The sequence below is a fragment of the Trichoderma atroviride genome, chromosome 7, assembly GCF_020647795.1.
Source record: "Trichoderma atroviride chromosome 7, complete sequence".
Lineage (NCBI taxonomy): Eukaryota > Fungi > Ascomycota > Sordariomycetes > Hypocreales > Hypocreaceae > Trichoderma > Trichoderma atroviride.
This window is the reverse complement of record NC_089406.1, coordinates 473,439-492,005: the sequence shown is the minus strand read 5'-3', so window position 1 is coordinate 492,005 and position 18,567 is coordinate 473,439. Positions and strand designations below refer to the sequence as shown.

The following is an 18,567-nucleotide window of genomic DNA, read 5'->3' as shown; positions in this document are numbered from 1 at the left end:
CTTTGGGGATACGTAGCCTCGCCGGCAACTCGAACCCGCTGTGGAGACGCTCCGTTCGTCACTTGCAGCGGTACAAGTTGCATGTATCTCCATCGCAGCAGCTCCCAAAAACCCGCCCGCCGTGCCGAGGTTCTGCCGAGGCGCCGCAAGAGCATCACGACGAAACCTCATCGTCACCCGAACAGCTCTGCTCCAATTCCGCAATCCTCAAGATCCCGCAGACTCCAGTCTGAACCACAGTACGAGAATTCCCCCCTCTCTTCCATTGTTTACTCAACTCCAGATCCTGTAGCTAATCAATTGGTCTCTCATCCAGCCTCACAATGTCCGCTCCCCTCTTCTGGTCAACGCCCCTCAAGTACTGCAGCTGGGCAGCCCGCGAGCGTCCCGCCTTCTTCTGGTCCGTCGTCGTCGGAGCCGCCGGTCCTATCCTGATTCCCATCGTTCCTCCCATCCGCCACATGCTCGGCGATGTCGACCCTGCGCCGATTCCCGTGACTTATCCCGGTACGTTTTTTTCTCACCACTTGGCCAGCGCATGGCCATTGAGCGGAACACTCTCATGTGTAGAGTGACTGGGGTGGATGTACGAAAAGAAGGAGGGAAAGCTATAGATGGGGCCAAATATGTGTTTAGAGAGAGTAAAGCTGACCAGAGAACACAAATACAGTCCCCGCCGGCCCTCGCAAACAAGTAACAGGCTACGACGACTAAACACGCTACCAAACAAAAGAAGACACAAAAAAAATATCGAACTCCCAAGTCATACAGAGGGAGAGAAGAGCTAGGAATCGCAAATAAAGGGGGGAATTGATTCCTGTACATACTCACCAAACCACGGCGTTAATTCAAACAAATGTAAAGAAAGCAGACATGAGAGGATGCCCGAAATCAGTGGCAGGGCAGGAGATGATAAAACTCTAAAATTCAACAAAATTACAAACGCTCTCTTTTCTGTTTTGCTTTTTTTTATAAACCTGGTACCCATCCAAAGCTTCCTATTTTCTTTGTTCTTCTTCTTCTCCTCCTCTCCACTAAGCATATAATTGTCCAACTTTTAAAAGCACACGCCCCTTTTTTTGTAATAATCTATGGTTTACGCTGGCTTCCTGCTTGCTACGCTCACAAAACCCACTGACACATAAAAAAAACACACAATCAAATCTTCTCCCCCTCTTTTTCCCTTCTAAAAAACAAACATTTGCTACTCCAGACAAATCATTCCTCGATTCATCCCTATCGCGAGATGGTGCGATACGTATTCCTCACAGATGTTCGGCGGGGCAAACTCAGGCTCTACCTGTCTCTACTACCCGCGAAATTCCACTCATACTAAGCACATCTTGTCAGTAAAAGCAGATCGTGAAAATATCCGGGAGGCATATAACTCACCACTCGCCCATCATCATCCCCGGTGTAGAGACACGTTGGCATCGGGCTAATACAAGTGATTCCCGCCATCGTATTCTCCCCCTTTTCGCTATTATAATCAGTATGATCCAGGCGCCGCAACAGCTCCAGAGTCCACTTCCCTCTTGCCATGCTCTTGCGCCACACATTGACAATGCCTCCGCGATGTCCCGTAAAGATGAGGTAATTCTCAAGCCACTCGTTCCCTGCGCCTTCGTAAAAAGCGCAGGAATGGACGTAATCTTCGGAATCTGAGCATACATTCTGTTCCAAAATGAGGGCGCCGTTTAGAGAGTAGAGAATCACGTTGGGTCCCGAGCACAGCATGATATCGCCAGATACATTGTGAATCTGCGCACATTCCACGTGTCGCACAAGAGGCAGCTTTCGGATGAATGAGAGTTGGTTGAGATCCCACAAGAAAGCCTGGCCATCCGATGAAGCCGTGACAAAAGTGCTAAAGGCTTTGCCCACTGCAATGGCAGTCACCGGAGTCTTGTGACCGAACAAGCTCGATTTCAGATACAACTCCACAGGCTTTCCAGGCACCGTATGCAGGGCATGTACCGAAATCACACAGTCCTCTCCAGCGGTAATCAGTGTCTTGGAGTCAGCAAAGGAAGCGCAAGAAATCTGGCCAATGTGGAGGTTTTCAAACAGACCCGCCGGCCGGCGATTGTCAGCAAAGAAGAAACGAATACTGTTATCCGCATATCCCCATTCCAAATACTTGTCATATGGCGGGAGGTTAAGACGGAATGGCGACGCACACAGCAGGCGGTCCAGTTTTGGCGCGTAAATAAGCGACGAGACCCTCTCGTGGCTTTCCAACAGCGGATTCGGCAGGCATGACAGAGAGAAAATGGCTGTATCCAGACGCTTAACGGATGATTTGAATTGCTCTCGCGGCGGATGCGGCTTCTGGAACACTTGATGCGGCGTTTGACCGAAATTGTGAATAACACCGGCAGATATAGCCCGCTCATTGGTATCTTTAATCTGGTCCAAATCGACCGAGCCCGCATACGAAAGGTTATGGAAAACGTTGAGATTTTCCACAGCTGCTTCGCCTCGCTGCTTGAATCCAAATACCAAGTCAATCCATTGATGCAGGTTCTCGCTCACGTACGGGCTCTCCAGCGCTTCGCGATGCTTAGCAATAAAGATTTTAGGGTCGCCCTTGGCCCAGGGCGGAAGCTCGACATTATTGACCTGGGCACCATTGCTCTGGCGACGTCCAAAATCGTACCCATTGATGTTGGTCAAGAATTCGGGAAGACAAAAGAATTCGGGAATCAGCTCTCGGACGTCTGTCTTGTTGTTACACGATGATGAAGTCCACGCATCGCCAATCGACTGGAACAAACGATCTGCGTGATCAAAGCTATCTCCTTGGACGAGTAGGTAAGATTGTACAAAGGGCGGCAGTCTGATGAGGTAAGAGGATACAATCATGGCAGACGAATAATGGGTGCCGTAGTGGAACGGCGGCTGTCCAATCTCTTCGAGGGCACTAAACGTGTCAATAAAGCCCTGGATACGGTTGGGAGTTTGGGCACCCATGGGCTTTGACAAGTCGCGGAATGTTCTCGGGTCTTCCAGATCAAGATCCTCGCTGGTATAATCGGCCAGAATCCACGGAAACACGGGATATTGGGTCAAATCGTTAAAGGTTCGTCCAGCCATGGTATTGACAACCATTAGATAGTGGAAGTTGGAGATTTCACCTCTCTGCCATCGTTTCATGATGGACGTCCATGGCGATGCATTGAATAGCGTTCCCAGCCTAGATCCCAAGCCTTGTGGAGAATCTTCAAACCCCTTGAGCATGTCGAACCTCCACGCATCTTCCGGGTTGGGAAGCGCATGCGCCGCACTGGTATGTGGTGCTTTGTTTAGCATCTTCGAAAACAAGTTATCTCTGACCGCGGTAGAGATGTTGGTAAATAGATAGCTCCGACCATCAGTGAAGAAGATTTCGATGGCAACGTCTCGGAAAAGGAACCGACGTTTGGAGATGCTGATAACATCCTGCCATCTCCAATGCCTCGACTCTTGTTCTCGGCCACCGGCGTTTTGTCTTTTTTCGAGCGTCTTCGCGCCCGTTACGACTTGGGTGAACGGATCACGCTCTTCTGGCGGTGCTTGCCACACATTCACAATATCGCCATTGGCGCACTGGAACACGTTATCCATGATATAAAGTGCGTCCTTTCCTACTATCAAAAGGCCTTCACATGCCTCGAGACCTGTGACCCGGGATATGTTGTAGGCGGCCTGTATCTGGTCGCCATGCTCCAGCCGCCGCCTGACCTTGCGATTTTTGTCTTCAAAGTTCTCGTCGCCTTCGTTTCGCTCATTGGGGTCATCGATGAGCTCGAAATCGTCCTCTGCTGTGAGAACAGGCTCAGGGTTCTCTGAAGTTACTTCAGGCTCCATGGATAAAGATGTCAAATCGCTGTCATTGGCACCATCCAACAAGGCGCTGGACCGTGTTGGCGGCCGGCTTGCTGAGGCTGCTCGATCCCGTGTAACTGGCGTCGTGCTCAAAGCGGATCCACTCGTAGGAGTCGCTGACTGACTTCCTTTCGCTTTCGGCTGATACTTGTCTTCTCCCACAGGATAGTCAGGGAGGAGTCGCAAGCGCATACGGTTTCGTCCCTCTGTGCGATCCAACTTCCATTTCGGTGCTGTCGACACGCTAAACACTGCTCCAGGCCGTTGTAAATCCCGTTCCATTTTCCTGTAGCCTGCTGCGAGGAAGGCCAAGTCATCCTGCTGATCTTGCATCAAGCGTTGGTATTTGAAATACTCTGTAGTGTAGATACTCTTCATCCAAGCGCTGTTGCCAATTTCATGGTTGAGAAGAGTTTGCTCCGCCGCGGCTGCCTCCATATTCCAGACTTTCAGCTTGTCTTTGCGTTTGTTGAGACGAGATTTCGCAGACTCAAACGTGCGATGGTTCTCTGCGCTAACAAAATCTTCCCAAGTCTTTGCCATACCGCCGAAAAAAAGCATGTCCAACGCCGGCCTATGCTTATCCACCCAAAGAACGAATGCGTCGTCGTCTATTTCTGTCAGTTTCTGAAACTCGCGAACGATTTGTCGCTGCTCCGGTGCAGAAGACCAACGCATCAAAGCGACTGATTCTTCGGGCTTTTGTACCAAAACGATGCGAAGGAAATTGGCAGCAGCGATACGAATCGATGGCTTATCGTCAATGAGTTTCGTGTAAAGTTGGTACCAAAACAGCTTTAGGTATTCGTCGTCAGCCCCCAAGCACTCCAGGATAGACATTTGCCAATAAGCCATCTTGTCCATGAACTCTTTAGCCTCTGACTCCGACGTTTGTCGATTGTCCAAGTCGGAGAGCTTGAGCAGAATTGTTCGCAACAAGCAGCTGCGAATCGTTGATATGGCTTGGCTGCACAAACGAACGCTTTTCAACGCCGCAATCTCGGGCCGTTGCAGAAATTCTAGCAGCATTCCGTTGAAGTCAATCATGGCTTCTGCGCCGTTCAGAAACCAGCCTTCAAAGATTGCCTCGCAGAGGTGAGTACAGAGCCGGCCAAGATTTGTCAGAATCCTGGGCTCGCATATCCCCTGGCGCTTCGTCTGGACCATGTTTGTCACCTCGGAAATTGCCTTTTTCAAAACATATGACTCAAAATACGCCTGGTGTTCTTGGAAACCAGGAGGCATCTTGGTGAAGAGACCGAAACCCGAAAATTCTTTGCGGACGAAAATTTGATCCATGAAAACCCGCATAACTAGGTCCGTTATCCCATCTAAGATGGCATTACCAAAGCCGCCAACAACGATCTTTTGCTGTTGAGGCAAAGGCTTTGCCAAAAGAGAAGACAACTTTGGCTCCTGAACGTTTTTCTGAGCAGTCAAAAGCACAAAGGACGATGCTCGTCTTAGAGGCGTTCCTTTTGGCGGCGTTGACTGTGGTGACGGCACAAGGTCGATGTTGGTCGTTCTAACAATAGGTGCTGGCATAGAACTACCACCCATGGGTCTAATAATAACGTCGTTGCCTTCAAACGTCAGAGCAGAGTCTCGAGAGTTCAGTTCCACGTCCGGTGTGACTGCATCGGCGCTAACAATGACCGGATAGAGAGCTGCCAAAAGCAAACGAATCCACTCAGACGAGAGAGCAAAGTCTCTGAATTCGGAAGACCGCTCGTAGAGATTTTGCAAAACCTGGATGGCATTTTGAAGGAACACAGCGTGTGCACCCACTTTCTCTCGGGACATTGGGACTGTGAAGATGGTCAGAAAAAAATCAATTTCCAAGACAAAGGGAAAGAAACATACACCTAGGTTCTAAGCCTCTGACAAGATCTGAGCTCGCTCTGGGTCTTGTCTCGTAAGCGGAAGACGGTCTGGGTAATCCGTGAGATGGTGTAAGACTGGTAGCTGGAGAATCCGGGTCTTCCTGGTACTTCATTACGTCTTTGAGACCATGCTGAAGCATTGATGTGATGATAACCAGGGACTCGGGATAGACAACTTTGCGCTTGTCAAACTTTTCAGCCAGAGTATGGAAATCAGCCCTGCTATCCAGGTTGACATCAGCCACATCCTGCCCAAACAAGATGCAAAAGCATATGGTCCATAAAGGAGGAAGGTCCCAAAATCGTTTTAATCGATTTGCCATGATTGTAAATCCGCCAGATTTGCCAGCAAACTTTGATGTGTAAGCAGATCCATGAACAACAAGAAGGCGAGCGAGGATTTTGCATCCATGAATGACAGTCTCAGAGTCATCGTCGGCAAGCAGATACAGCAACCACTGTTAAGAGATATTGTCAGTCTATAGTCCATGCACTGCTCTCAAACAGCAACGCGTTGCCTCACCTTATTAGTTACCGTCTTGGCAAACTTTTTGATGTTATTGAAGCTGCCTCTTTCGCAAAGGATCCTAGAGTAAAGACTAAGGACATGGGTTCCAAGTTGCTTTTTCGATACAGTTCTAGTGCCGCTACTCAGGCCACTGCTATCACTTCGATCCCGGGTCCCGTTCTTGAAGGGGCCGGGTGTGCTAGATCTTGAAGTGGCCAAGGACAGTCGTGGTGTTCGTGAGCCTATGGAGGTAGGCAAATGAAAAGCATAGGTGATGAAAAGTGACAAGGATCTCATAACTTCTTGACTCAAATTGGACCTGACGAGGGCTTCGAAAGCCCCCATGAATTGCGGAACGACCTCTTCAGAGATAGCCTCGCCTTTCATGGCGTCCAATAGTCGTTTTACAATTCCTAAGGCAACAATAGTTAGGGACACATTGCCAATACTGGAAGAAAAGAGGCGATCCTATCACTTACTCATGCGAATCAACCTCCTACTGTTGAAATCATGATGTTTACTGTTAACGGCAAAAGTCACAAATTGTTTATAATAGAGCTCCTGGACGCGCGGCCCTGCTCTGCGCCAGATATCCAGGTCGATGAGGAGGATGCGGTATGCCAAGGGGTTAATGATGAAAGAGTCAATAGGATCGGAATGGTTATATCCGACAAATCCCAAGACCAGGCTGAGGATGCGGAACGCAAGGCTTTCACGCTCTTCGTGCGAGACCGAAAGACGGAACGTCGGCGCATCGCCGGCAGTTCCAGAGCCACCATATCCGATCTTGAAGCGTAAAAGCATCCCCAAGACGCTATATCCGTTATCTCTCTCCATGGCTTCACTATTTCTCCAACTCTTACGAATGCAATGGAACATGATCTCGATGGCGTGGACAGTTTCCTCGACAGTTGTTGCTTTTTCTAGAAGCTTGAGAGCCAATGGTGTGAAACCGGCTAGACGCCAGAGGTTCTCATCAAAATATGAAGGGACGGTCACGATTGGAGACCCTCTAAAGGAAGCAATCCCCTGGCTTCTGAACAATGCATCCGTGAGGCTTGGCACCGCACAGTTGATGGCGAGTGGAGATGCTTCCTTGCTTGACATGCGGAAAAGATCACGGGTGGATGAGCGAGGGAGTGCTCGGAGAACTCCCGTGTCGATATACTGCACGTTTTCTGGGAAAGTGGCAGATGGGAGGATACCGAGCAATATTTTTGACTCGGGCAAGAGCGAGCTTGCCTTATCGCGCACCGCTCTGAGAATATCAGAGTTCTCGTCCTGGCCGGAATGAACAATCTCGTTACGCAAGCCCAGCTGAGCCGATGCCTCATAGGTCTGGAATCCGCCTAGAGCGTCTTGGAAGTTTCCTTGGTATCGCGGTCTTAGCGCATGGTGAACCGCTATATAATCGTCGCTGAGAACATCTTCAAATAGATGGGCAGATGCCAATGACCATCTCGAAAAGACAAGGCCAGGGCCGCTCTGGTTGGACAAATCGCGAGGGGTGCCGAGGAATGCTTGTACGGGATTGTGCTTGTTCTGATTCGAGTTGAACGAGGCAAATGTTTCTGTGCTTCCATTTGCCAATGGAGGCATATGCGGGTAATTGCAACGAATCTGCTCTGTAAACTCTCCATTTACATAGAGAGATGCTTTACTAGCGGACATTGTCTTTGGTCGACGATGAACAACGGCAATGTGGTACCATTTCTTCTCATGAAATGTCACAGACTTGAATCTCACGCTGGGTTTATTAGAAAAGACTGAGGTCTGAAGGATAAAGTTGTGGGTATCTCGTTCCAAGTACATGAGGACGAAACAAGTTTGGGAGGAGTCAAAGACTCCAAAGATGGTGGTATGCGCGGTTGGGTCGAAAGAGTCGACGCGTATCCAGGCCGTGAAGGTATATCCAGCCGAGGACTGGGGAGGGAATGAACGGCCCAAGGTAGGGAGCTCCAAGGAAGAATGGCCATGGAGCGATAGGTCAAACTGGAAAAAAGGAGGGCCGGTGTATTTGGAGGTCATTTCTAGGAAAAAGTTGGCCGCCTCCTGGCCTGGCGCTGACAACAGGAACTGGACGTCTGCAGGCTGGTTCACACCGAGGTACATGAGCGACCGACATAGGGCCAACACGATATCGCGTTCTGCCGGCGCCAGGTTGGACTGAGGCGAGAAGGCAGACTCGAGAAACTGCGAAAGAACGCCAGTCGAATGGATCGCGGCACGGTTGTATATCGAGACCGATGCTGCGCTGAGGATTGTCTCTAGCACGATTAGGGACGTCGGGCTCGGGGTGGAATTCTCGGGCCTGGGGATAGCTCGCCAGAAGCTCACGACAGCTCTGAGCAGCTCTGGATGGCGTATTATCGTCTTGGCAGTGACAACCTCGCGCACGCTTGGTCCGATGTTCCCAACTGAGCGCGCAAGCACAAGATCCCATTGTTCGTCGGCTCCATCTTCAGCTTCGTTTTCAGGGGCATCATTCTGGTTGGTACTGGTCTCGTTTTCGTTTTCAGTGTCGGCATCGGATTCCGATCGTAAGGCTTTTGCGGTGGACTGGCATAGTAAATCCAAAGCTTCGTCGTCCAGCGAGAAAGCTAGAAGCTTGCCAAACACATGGCAGCTGACCCAGACGTCAGGCTCTGCGCCTCCCAAGCCAATGCTCGCGATGGTCTGCTCCAGAGCTTCCCATCCGCCTCCCGCAACTCTATAGCGGAAGAATCGCTTATTGCCAGAGTGGTCTCGAAACGCAGCTGACAAGACGCTCAGGAAAGCTCCAATCAGCTTGAACAATGACATCATCTCAGTCTGGCTCCGCTTCCGCGGATCATGGTAGCCCGCAAAGCCACGCAGCACGTCAAGCACGCATTCGAACCCCCCCGCGAGTCGAAAGGCATCTTGGTTCATGGACGCCGGAGGGGCAGCTATCAGCTGGGCAAGGTTTCGCAGGCCCTTGGCAAGCTTGGGGATGTCGGGGTAGCCATCGCCGGTTCGAGAGGTCTGTTCGTGGATAAGATCATCGAGCAATGTCTGCAGGACTTGGACGTATTTCGGGTTGGTGTTGGCCGAAGTGGACGCCGAGGTCGACGACCGGTATCGCGTGGGAAGAGTCGCCATGATGCCGTCGTGGCCGAATTCGCATTCCAGTAGGTTTGCCCTCCAGGGCCCGTCAAGGGTCCAGGCCGTCAGCTATCCGCAACGGCATTGAAGGACAATCTGGCAAGCAGCTCGGAGCTCTGGCGCGGGGCGCATGAAGCTCTTGGACGGCGGTCAGCTGGCCCAAGGGAATGCCAGGGCGTCACGGAAGAAACGCAAGCAAGGGGCCTAAAAGAAGGAATGACGATCACGGCGCGGGAGATGCCAGAACTCGCTCAGCTCGCAGGGCAGTTTCGGGTGTTGGGGGGGGATCTTGCAATCTCTCGACGGTTGCTTGCCGGGCTCTGGATGAGGTTGGAGCCTGCCAGCCGATCCGCCGTCAGCCTCGACCGTGGCTGAGGCTCGGGCGCTGCGGTTAGTGGGAGGATGTGGCAACAGCGGCGGCAGCCCCGCTAAGTGGCCCTCTACGGAGTGAGTCTGCAGGCGAGCTTCAGTGCAAGCTCCAGTGCTTCAGTGCTTATCGCTACTCAGGTCAGGGGCATGCGTGGCTGATAAGGAGATAAGGGGCAGAGTGATGCCATCACATTGGATGTTGAAGTCCTACTTGTATCTACATGCAGGTGCTGATGCAGCTGCCAGGCAGACATCTCGAAAGCAGATAGGCGGGCAGGCAGCTACATGGATATGCTTAGTATGTACATGAAAGCAGTGTTTGGCGATGGCAATGATGAGAACAGATGGCATTAGTATTTGGCATTAGAAGGGGATATCGGCATAGTACGCCTAGAGGGCTGTCGTATCAGGCAGAAGCTGTATCGAACGGACAAGCAGAAAGACACGCTCCATCTGACACACTTGCGAACCGTCGGAGAGAAAAGGAGTCGGCGTTTTATGAAGCGGTCGTCTACGAAGGATGCACTTCGTATCTGCATTTGATAGGATGGTGCACAAAATAATGCGCTGGAATTAGAGCTCAGCGAAGACAGAGTCCTCGGCCGATCGCGGCGCTGGCCGTAACTTGACCGTGGCTCAGATTAGAATTTGGAAGAGGCGGAAAGGGGCTGCTTTAAGTTATGGATTAGGAGAAACCTTTATGCTGGCGATGCGAGCTTGTACAAACAAGTGTAAATCAGGCGAGCGCAAAGTACCTCATGTAAGGAGTCAGAGACACGCTACCAGGTTTGTATGGAGCGGCACTCGCAATAATGTTAGCATTTCCTCGGATGAGTGCTGAAACGGCCAAGGGCTGGTCCTCGACGCTCACTGTGTCATGTAATCCTCACGTTCGTACTCGTACTGAGCTGCGCTGGCCTACCCGGGCACGAATCGAGTCTCAAACTGGCGTTGTACAAGTATCAGTACTTGGTACCTGGATAGAGCGCCAGTGTCACCTTTTTGAGGTCATCTTGGCGAATAAGCACGCAAGCGACGGTCCCTTTTCGCTGCCAAATGTCTGCCATTGCTTCCATTTTCACTCATGTTACCATCATCAGCCCTCAAATGCCTAGTCCAGATGGAGGCGTCTAATAGCTGCACCCTCTATCAATAGCACCAGATTACATGAGCTTACAAGTACCTACAGACTACTACAGTGCAAATACTAGTACTACCTGCTATCTGGTATTGAGTGCAGGCATGCAAGCCTCACGGATAGCTCACACGTGATACTGAGCAGGTAGCATTGGTGATAATACCGAGTAACTCCGTAATAAAAGGGAGGCGAATCTCCAAGGTGCTTGCGTGCCAGCTACATGCAGTAACTGCGGATAGATACGGAGTTGTGTGCAGTAATGCTCAGGTACAGGCAGTACTTGTTCCAAATCTCCGTCTTATACAGTGCATCTTGCGCATCTAGCCGGATGCAGCCACGCCAGCCCAGCCCAGCCGCCTGTAAATAACGTTGATCAGCACGGCATCACTGGACCAGCTTCTCGCAAATGGCACCTCCCTGGCCGCCGTCACGAGTCGTCCTCGAATGGGCATGGAGAGGGCCTTGGAGCAGAGGCCGGGAGGCTCGTGACAAGACGCACGAGCCAGGATTGTTTGACGCAGCATCAGAAGGCTGGGTGGCGGCCAATCGGAGTCGCTTGTATCCCCGCATTATGGGACGGGGGAAATGGGACCAGATGCACCGCTGTGGCCTGGATGCAGGGCTTATCGCCTGTTGAGCTGGCTGGTCCGGGGGAGCAAGGAGGGCGAGCTGGGCTAGCAGCGCGATGGGGCAGCGCAGCGATAGCGCTGGATTGAATGGATGATGGATGTAGGCCGGCTGGGCGGCTGATTCGTATAACACATCCATGGATGCATCAATAGGCAAGTATCGTAGCAATAGCGCTGGCTGTAGGGAGCAGCGGCGCATGGGCGGCCGCAAAGGTGAGTGATGGGCATCGGCTGCCGCTCAGGGTCGCCCCCTAAATGCCATCCCTCCAATCCCTACGCCTTTGGGTCGTCTGGTTTCGTTTGCGTCGTGAAAAGGGCTACCGCAGGTACACGGCGCCAGCACACGACACACGCGCATACAGTGCCAGCTCCCCGGCCAGGCCGTCTCAGGAGACCAACGGCAGTGGTCAGCACGGGTACAGAGTACAAAGAAGCCAGCCGTCGTTCCTTTCGGCACCGACAGCACAGATGGCGAGACAGGCGGTGATGCGCTGGTCCAAACTACCCGCCGCGCTCATCCCTTGTCTCGCCGCTGCCTTGTCTCACTCGCCGTCATTGCGGCCGGCAAGAACAAGCACCAGACATGAAAGACATCGCCAGGGCTCATTTCGGAAGAGTCATTGTTCCGTCATGGCTCGACTTGGCCCTGCAAACGCGTCGACGGTACCTGTACTTGTACTTGTGCCTGTACCTGTTCCAGGCTGATACAGGCCGACAGCCTGTGGGGCGGGAGGCGGCATGGGTGCATGTGAGTCGAGCTCGCACTCTTGGCACTGTAGCAACGAGTACCGGATGTGCTCTGGCGCAAGTACTGCAAGTACCCGCTTGTATCCCGCGCAGCCAAATGGCAGCGGCTTCCGTACGGCCAGGTACAAGGCTGAGTGACCTGGCGCCAGGCTTATCGCATCGCCCCGGCAAGTGGACTGGACGCGGGCGACGCCGCTAAACTCTGTTGGGGCCGCCGTCACGCCCTGAGCACCCCCGGCTCCAGTGATGCGTCACCGCGGGCGTGAGCGCTGAGGCAGCACTGGAGCCTCGTCCCAGCCGCCCTTATCTACTGCGCCATCGCTCGTCTCTTCGTCTTCTTTCTTTCTCTTCTTCCATCATCCTTCTCCCCATCCATCCATCGCCGTCTCTTCTCCCATCTATCTGCCCATCTCGCAGGAGGCCGTTGGAGTTTTCTTGATTTCCGTCACCTTTGTTTTCGTCTCTTCTGGCCGCGTGTCGCAGGTTGACCAACTCCCATATTCCCTCATTCATCACATCTATCAGGACCATCATTATGCGGTCCGTCATCGCTCTCTCTGTGGCGGCCGTCGCCCAGGCCAGCTCGTTCCAGGTTGGCACCATCCACGAGAGCTCTGCTCCCGTCCTCAGCAATATTGAGGCCAACGCCATTCCGGACAACTACATCATCAAATTCAAGGATCACGTTGATGAGGCTGGTGCCGACAAGCACCAGAACTGGATCCAGAGCATCCACGATGAAGGCGAGCAGCAGCGCCTTGAGCTCCGCAAGCGAAGCAGCATCTTCGGCGCGGACGAGGCCTTTGACGGCCTGAAGCACACCTTCAAGATTGGTGATTTCAAGGGCTACGCTGGTCACTTTACCGAGGACATCATCGAGCAGGTCCGGAACCACCCGGATGTAAGTTCACGCTACCATTTCCATCGCCACTGGCAGGTCAATTGAGGCTAATCCATCGTTTCCAGGTCGAGTATATTGAGCGCGACACCATTGTCCACACTATGCTTCCCCTCGACTCACAAGACAGCGTTGTTGTCGAGGACTCGTGCAACCCCGAGACCGAGAAGCAGGCTCCCTGGGGCTTAGCCCGTATCTCTCACCGAGACACCCTGGGCTTCGGCACATTTAACAAGTACCTCTACACCGCTGACGGTGGCGAGGGTGTTGATGCCTATGTCATTGACACTGGTACCAACATTGAGCACGTCGACTTCGAGGGTCGTGCCAAGTGGGGCAAGACCATCCCTGCCGGCGATGAGGATGAGGATGGCAACGGCCACGGCACTCACTGCTCTGGTACCGTTGCTGGTAAGAAGTACGGAGTTGCCAAGAAGGCCCATGTCTACGCCGTCAAGGTCCTCCGATCCAACGGCTCTGGCACCATGAGCGATGTCGTCAAGGGCGTCGAGTACGCCGCTCTCTCCCACCAGGAGCAGGTTAAGCAGGCCAAGGCCGGCAAGCGAAAGGGCTTCAAGGGCTCAGTCGCCAACATGTCTCTTGGTGGTGGCAAGACCTCTGCTCTCGACGCCGCTGTCAACGCTGCCGTCAAGGCCGGTGTTCACTTCGCCGTCGCTGCTGGCAACGACAACGCCGATGCCTGCAACTACTCCCCCGCCGCCGCCACCGAGCCCGTCACCGTCGGTGCCTCTGCTCTGGACGACAGCCGTGCTTACTTCTCCAACTACGGCAAGTGCACTGACATCTTCGCCCCTGGCTTGAGCATCCAGTCCACCTGGATCGGCTCCAAGTATGCCGTCAACACCATCTCTGGTACCTCCATGGCGTCTCCCCACATCGCCGGTCTCCTGGCCTACTACCTGTCTCTCCAGCCTGCTGGTGACTCTGAGTTTGCTGTTGCCCCCATCACCCCCAACAAGCTCAAGAAGGACCTCATCACCATTGCTACCCAGGGTACTCTGTCTGATATCCCCGCCGATACCCCCAACCTGCTTGCCTGGAACGGTGCTGGCTGCAGCAACTACTCCCAGATCGTCAAGGCCGGTGGCTACAAGGCCAAGGCCCAGAAGCAGACCAAGCTCCCCGCTACCATTGAGGAGCTCGAGGACGCCATCGAGGGTGACTTTGAGGTTGTCTCTGGCAAGATTGTCAAGGGTGCCAAGTCCTTTGGCTCCAAGGCTGAGAAGTTCGCCAAGAAGATCCACGACCTCGTCGAGGAGGAGATTGACGAGTTCATGTCCGAGCTCTCCGAGTAAGAATCTTTATTAAGCATATATTTCCTTTTTATTTGTAATGGCCATTATGCGCCGATGAGTACGTCGAGTACGACGGGTTATGGAACGGGACCAGGAGAGACTATTTGTTTTGGGTAATTGGCATGCACTTTGGGCGCGAAGCCACTGAATTTAGTATCGGCTTTGCACTTTTACTTCGTATTACTGTTTTGCAACACCTACGTTTCTCAGACAGAATGCCTATACAGGAGTATCATATAATCAATACACTGCATTCTTATGCAACCACTCTGAAGATGCACTCGTGACATGTTACTCATGCCAACATTCCTTGCTCAGGCTGTCAAGGGCTGCGCTTGAGGTTAGAAAACCGTAATTTGCTGCCAATTACAATCCCTGTTTTCGTCGACAAGTGCCTACTGTGGTAATGTTTCTGCTGTAGGCTCTAGCTTAGATGTGAGGCAACGATGTCGCATTTACTAAGACGTTGTTGAATATCGCATGCAAATGAGAAGACCACGCAAACAGGACGCAGTAAGCCACAAAAGCTCAGTGAATCAAGAAATTTCAATGGCAAAAATGGCTTATCTAATTGAAGTCTTCTAAGCCCTGCTTCGATAGCTGGATGTCTAGGCAATTTTTGTTAGCAACTGCTCTCTCACACTCGGTGGTTCAATGCATCGATGCTCTGCTCAAACAAATGTTTGCCAGCTGCCAGACTAAACTCGCTTCAGGATGCTCCTGCCACGTCCGTCCAGCTGCGATATTCGCTGCGGATGCCTGAGGCGAGACTTGCTCGCTGCCTCCTTCCTCATGGCCATTGATCTGAATGGAAATGTCAGAATTTCCGTCACCCACAGATCCATTTTCAATCGTGTTTTTCCATATATGCCTCTGAAATAGCCAGTTCTATCTCGTTATCACAGCACCCATCATCAGTTGCCAGCCACGAGTCGTTTGTTATATCATCTCCCTCCTTTACCACCAAAACGAGAACATCTTCTTCAACGCCAAATCTTGGTAGCGTTTCGAATAGGCGATAACGGCAATGCTTCGCAAGAACAGCACCAGAAGTCAGGATCGCCGCCCCCTAAGTAGGAGCAAGTCATCCGTCACCATTGGCCGAAATACAGCCCATGCTCTCACCGGCAGCGAGCCGTTGGCGGTTGAAAGAGATGCGTATATTGCTGCAACTCTCTCATTCAACCGAGCCCAGCCACAGAATCACAACGAGCGAAAGTCGCCGCGCTTAGTTCGACAGCAAAGTGTGAGATTTGCCGGTCCGAATGCTCAGCCTCGGAGAATATTGGCCGCTCGTGCAAGTGTGCCTGCGGCGAGCAACTTGCCACGACATCCCATGGGGTCTCAGCAGTATTCTTTGGAGCCAGAGGATGAAGCTGCGTCACTCACATCGTATGGAAAGCTACGCAAATCGAAGTCAATGTACGCTCCAGCAATAACAAAAATATCGACATATTCTTTGGACAATAGTGACCATTCCGACGTGTTCAATGGATGGCAAACAACGTCTCGATATTCATCGTTTGCGAAAAAGGAGAATGAACCCATTTGGAGTTCAGGTGGACCGTCACTAAGGGCTCCAAAATCTATGGCTTTCCTCTCACACGGCCGTGAAGGTTCGATATCACGAACAAATACCAGAATTAGCTCTGAGATGTCTGATGAGCTGACACGAAATGGATTCTATGAGCCGCCAGGGAGCTTGAGCCGCCTCAAGACTCGGCCCTCAAGTTTCTTTCGATCAAATTACAAACAGAGTCCCCACCTGTCGGCTTTTCCCAAGTCTCTTCGAAGTAGCAGCAACAATACCACAGTGCTCTCTCCAGCATCCCTTTACGGTTTAAATAACCCCTCTAGCATTCCTCCAAAGCAACCGACCTTGCGAACCACGGCTCGCAAAATCTCCAAATCGCTCAAGAGCAGAATCAAGGGGCTGTTTGGCCGCCCCAAGAGTACAGATGAAGCTATAGACCAGGCCGAATATCATACCCCGGAACGGGATTCGAATGATGGTAGTTGCTATGGAACCCAGTCAACGGTGCCAACACGATCGTCCCAGGAAGCATCCATGTATCAAGGGCCATCCCGGATGCCTTCTTTCCATGCAGTGCCGGCGAGTCAACAGCTCAAATCGCGACAAGGCAGCTTCGCAAACGTGGAAATAGAAGACTGCCCACCGACTGACGATAAATCAAGAGTTACCAGTTGGACAGACTCCACAGCGGCGACAATTACCCATCAGCCAAGGTCGGCTAACTGGAGCCGCCAATATGCCTTCTCTTCTGAAGCAGCTGAGACGGGAACTCTGCCTTCATCTCACAAGCAAGCTTCTATCCCTTTCGATAGCAATTCGCACAGAGGTCCTGCCGCCAACAGCCAGCGTGTGTACTCTGCTCTCATAAAAAGACTGCAAGAAACAAAACAACGTCAAAACCAGTCATTGGGAGGGAACCATGAGACTTTGGATGCTAGTGAAGCAGATTCGCCGCAAAGCAACTCGACCATAAGACGCCAGCCTCGTTGGATCAGGTATGAAGGATCCACCAATACTATTCGCCATGTTCAGGAAGAGGATGATGTCTTTCAGGACCGCGCTGAAAATACTGCTATATCACGTTCTTCGTCCTCCAATAGTGTTATCAGGGGCCATGAATCCACAGACTCGCCACAGAAAAGCCTGAGCCGCGATGACTACCCCAACGCAGCTATTGATGGAGAGTGTATGGCTCCTCTCGGGCAGAATGCTACAGAACTTCAGGTGGCCCCTGAAACTCAAAAATCACTCATCTCCAGTCGGAGCTCGGCCTTTTTTGCCAGCCCAACATGTCATCTTTTCCGTACGACAAGCCCGTATCGCCGCGCACTACAGGCCACGATGAAGGCCACCCAAGCTGACGAGCAGCCTCAAACTCCCGGTACCAGATATCTGAGCTCTTTGTCCGCGCTTAGTCTCCCTACGCGGCGCTCGAGTACAGACGGATCCGATGACGACGAACGAATGGCATACGCAGAGAGTGTATACTCCAATTCTAATGACAAGAACATTCCATCTCCGTCAAAGTCTATGAGGCAAACGCCGATGAAGAAAGATCATGGAGATGTCACCATCTTCCTTCCAGTTGAAACACAAAGGCCATCTCTCTCGCTCTCGGCCCGCCATGCTCGAGAGGTGTCTTCTTCTAGCTCTATTGAATGGAAGACGTGGCTCAGTGCCAACGTGTCTAAACTGGAGGCTTCATCCACCACATTGAGAACAGATTTTCCAGAAGAAGCGTCGTCTGCTCCTCGCCATTCTAAACACATTAGAGAGAAGACTGAGATTGAGCCCAAGGGGGACGACTTACTTCAAGACGTCTTGGGTAGCGGCTTGCCACTAAGAGTTGCAGCAGACAAGAATAACAGTCCGTCTGCTTTGACGACAGTATCGCAGCCACCAAAGTTTCAACTTGCGAATCCCTGGTATTCTCAATCTCCGGTTGTCAATGAAAACTCACCACCGGTAACAGGCAGAACTGTTTGCAGCAAAGATACATCTCCGGTTGGCTCAAAGGGCAATATGCGCACCATACCGTCAGTACCCAATGTCAACACCTGTGTCGCAACCAATATTGAATCGTCGCTGGAGATTCCACGAATGCGCTCTCTCAATACACTTGCTAAGCCTTGCTCTCCTATGAGCGACGAAATGCGACTTAGGCGTCAGTCGCGGACGCGTCTCCGAGCTAATGATGCTTCAGCCAAGTCCAGTCCCGGTTTGACAACCGCCTTTGAGAGGCAGTTTGGAGTCAGCAAGACGGGCTCACCTGGAATGTGGAAGGCAAAGGAGCAGTCGGGTAAAGAGGATAGCACCCCCAGATGCGAGGTTGATGCCGGTATTGACGATATGGGGCGGAGAGAGCTCGATGCGCAGGTGATGGGGAGCAAGAGAATGGTTGATTTATTCTTGAGCAGTCGCCGCAAGAGAACAGCAAGTAGTCAAATGGGACGGAGCAGCGACAGTCTATCGGCTGCATTTATCTAAATATGGGAAGCAAGCAGTAATGAGGGTTCCAAGGGCTGAGAGGATGAGGTCGATGATACGGAGTTGGT

General features: G+C 52.1%; 5 protein-coding genes across 5 annotated transcripts; 3 read left to right on the top strand and 2 right to left on the bottom strand.

The window, feature by feature from the left end:
- Positions 1–81: 81 nt before the first annotated feature.
- On the top strand, positions 82–950 carry TrAtP1_012152 (uncharacterized protein; the record flags this gene model as incomplete). The annotated part of the gene is made up of 3 exons (XM_066115411.1): positions 82–239; positions 317–507; positions 671–950. The coding sequence occupies 3 exons, from the start codon at positions 82–84 to the stop codon at positions 712–714; spliced, it is 393 nt and encodes a 130-aa protein (XP_065971509.1). The 3' UTR covers positions 715–950.
- On the bottom strand, positions 929–9,845 carry TrAtP1_012151 (uncharacterized protein). Its single transcript, XM_014090422.2, has 5 exons — positions 6,738–9,845; positions 6,274–6,671; positions 5,731–6,208; positions 1,393–5,675; positions 929–1,332 (listed from the first exon to the last, which is right to left on the bottom strand). The coding sequence occupies exons 1-5, from the start codon at positions 9,376–9,378 to the stop codon at positions 1,297–1,299; spliced, it is 7,836 nt and encodes a 2,611-aa protein (XP_013945897.2). The 5' UTR covers positions 9,379–9,845; the 3' UTR covers positions 929–1,296.
- Positions 9,846–11,272: 1,427 nt separating this feature from the next.
- Positions 11,273–11,458, bottom strand: TrAtP1_012150 (uncharacterized protein; the record flags this gene model as incomplete). The annotated part of the gene is made up of 1 exon (XM_066115410.1): positions 11,273–11,458. The coding sequence occupies one exon, from the start codon at positions 11,456–11,458 to the stop codon at positions 11,273–11,275; it is 186 nt and encodes a 61-aa protein (XP_065971508.1).
- A 1,024-nt stretch (positions 11,459–12,482) lies between these two features.
- On the top strand, positions 12,483–14,785 carry TrAtP1_012149 (uncharacterized protein). Its single transcript, XM_014090424.2, has 2 exons — positions 12,483–13,165; positions 13,231–14,785. The coding sequence occupies exons 1-2, from the start codon at positions 12,800–12,802 to the stop codon at positions 14,476–14,478; spliced, it is 1,614 nt and encodes a 537-aa protein (XP_013945899.1). The 5' UTR covers positions 12,483–12,799; the 3' UTR covers positions 14,479–14,785.
- A 720-nt stretch (positions 14,786–15,505) lies between these two features.
- Positions 15,506–18,553, top strand: TrAtP1_012148 (uncharacterized protein; the record flags this gene model as incomplete). Its single annotated transcript, XM_014090077.2, has 1 exon — positions 15,506–18,553. The coding sequence occupies one exon, from the start codon at positions 15,506–15,508 to the stop codon at positions 18,497–18,499; it is 2,994 nt and encodes a 997-aa protein (XP_013945552.2). The 3' UTR covers positions 18,500–18,553.
- Positions 18,554–18,567: the final 14 nt, after the last annotated feature.

Bases quoted from the DNA above. Each gene is read 5' to 3' on its own strand.
- TrAtP1_012151 (XM_014090422.2), bottom strand. From the start codon at position 9,378: ATGGCGACTCTTCCCACGCGATACCGGTCGTCGACCTCGGCGTCCACT. The intron at 6,209-6,273 runs GTGAGGCAACGC...ATCTCTTAACAG, and splicing joins CCAAGACGGTAACTAATAAG to TGGTTGCTGTATCTGCTTGC. The intron at 1,333-1,392 runs GTGAGTTATATG...AGATGTGCTTAG, and splicing joins GGGATGATGATGGGCGAGTG to TATGAGTGGAATTTCGCGGG.
- TrAtP1_012149 (XM_014090424.2), top strand. From the start codon at position 12,800: ATGCGGTCCGTCATCGCTCTCTCTGTGGCGGCCGTCGCCCAGGCCAGC. The intron at 13,166-13,230 runs GTAAGTTCACGC...CATCGTTTCCAG, and splicing joins AGGTCCGGAACCACCCGGAT to GTCGAGTATATTGAGCGCGA.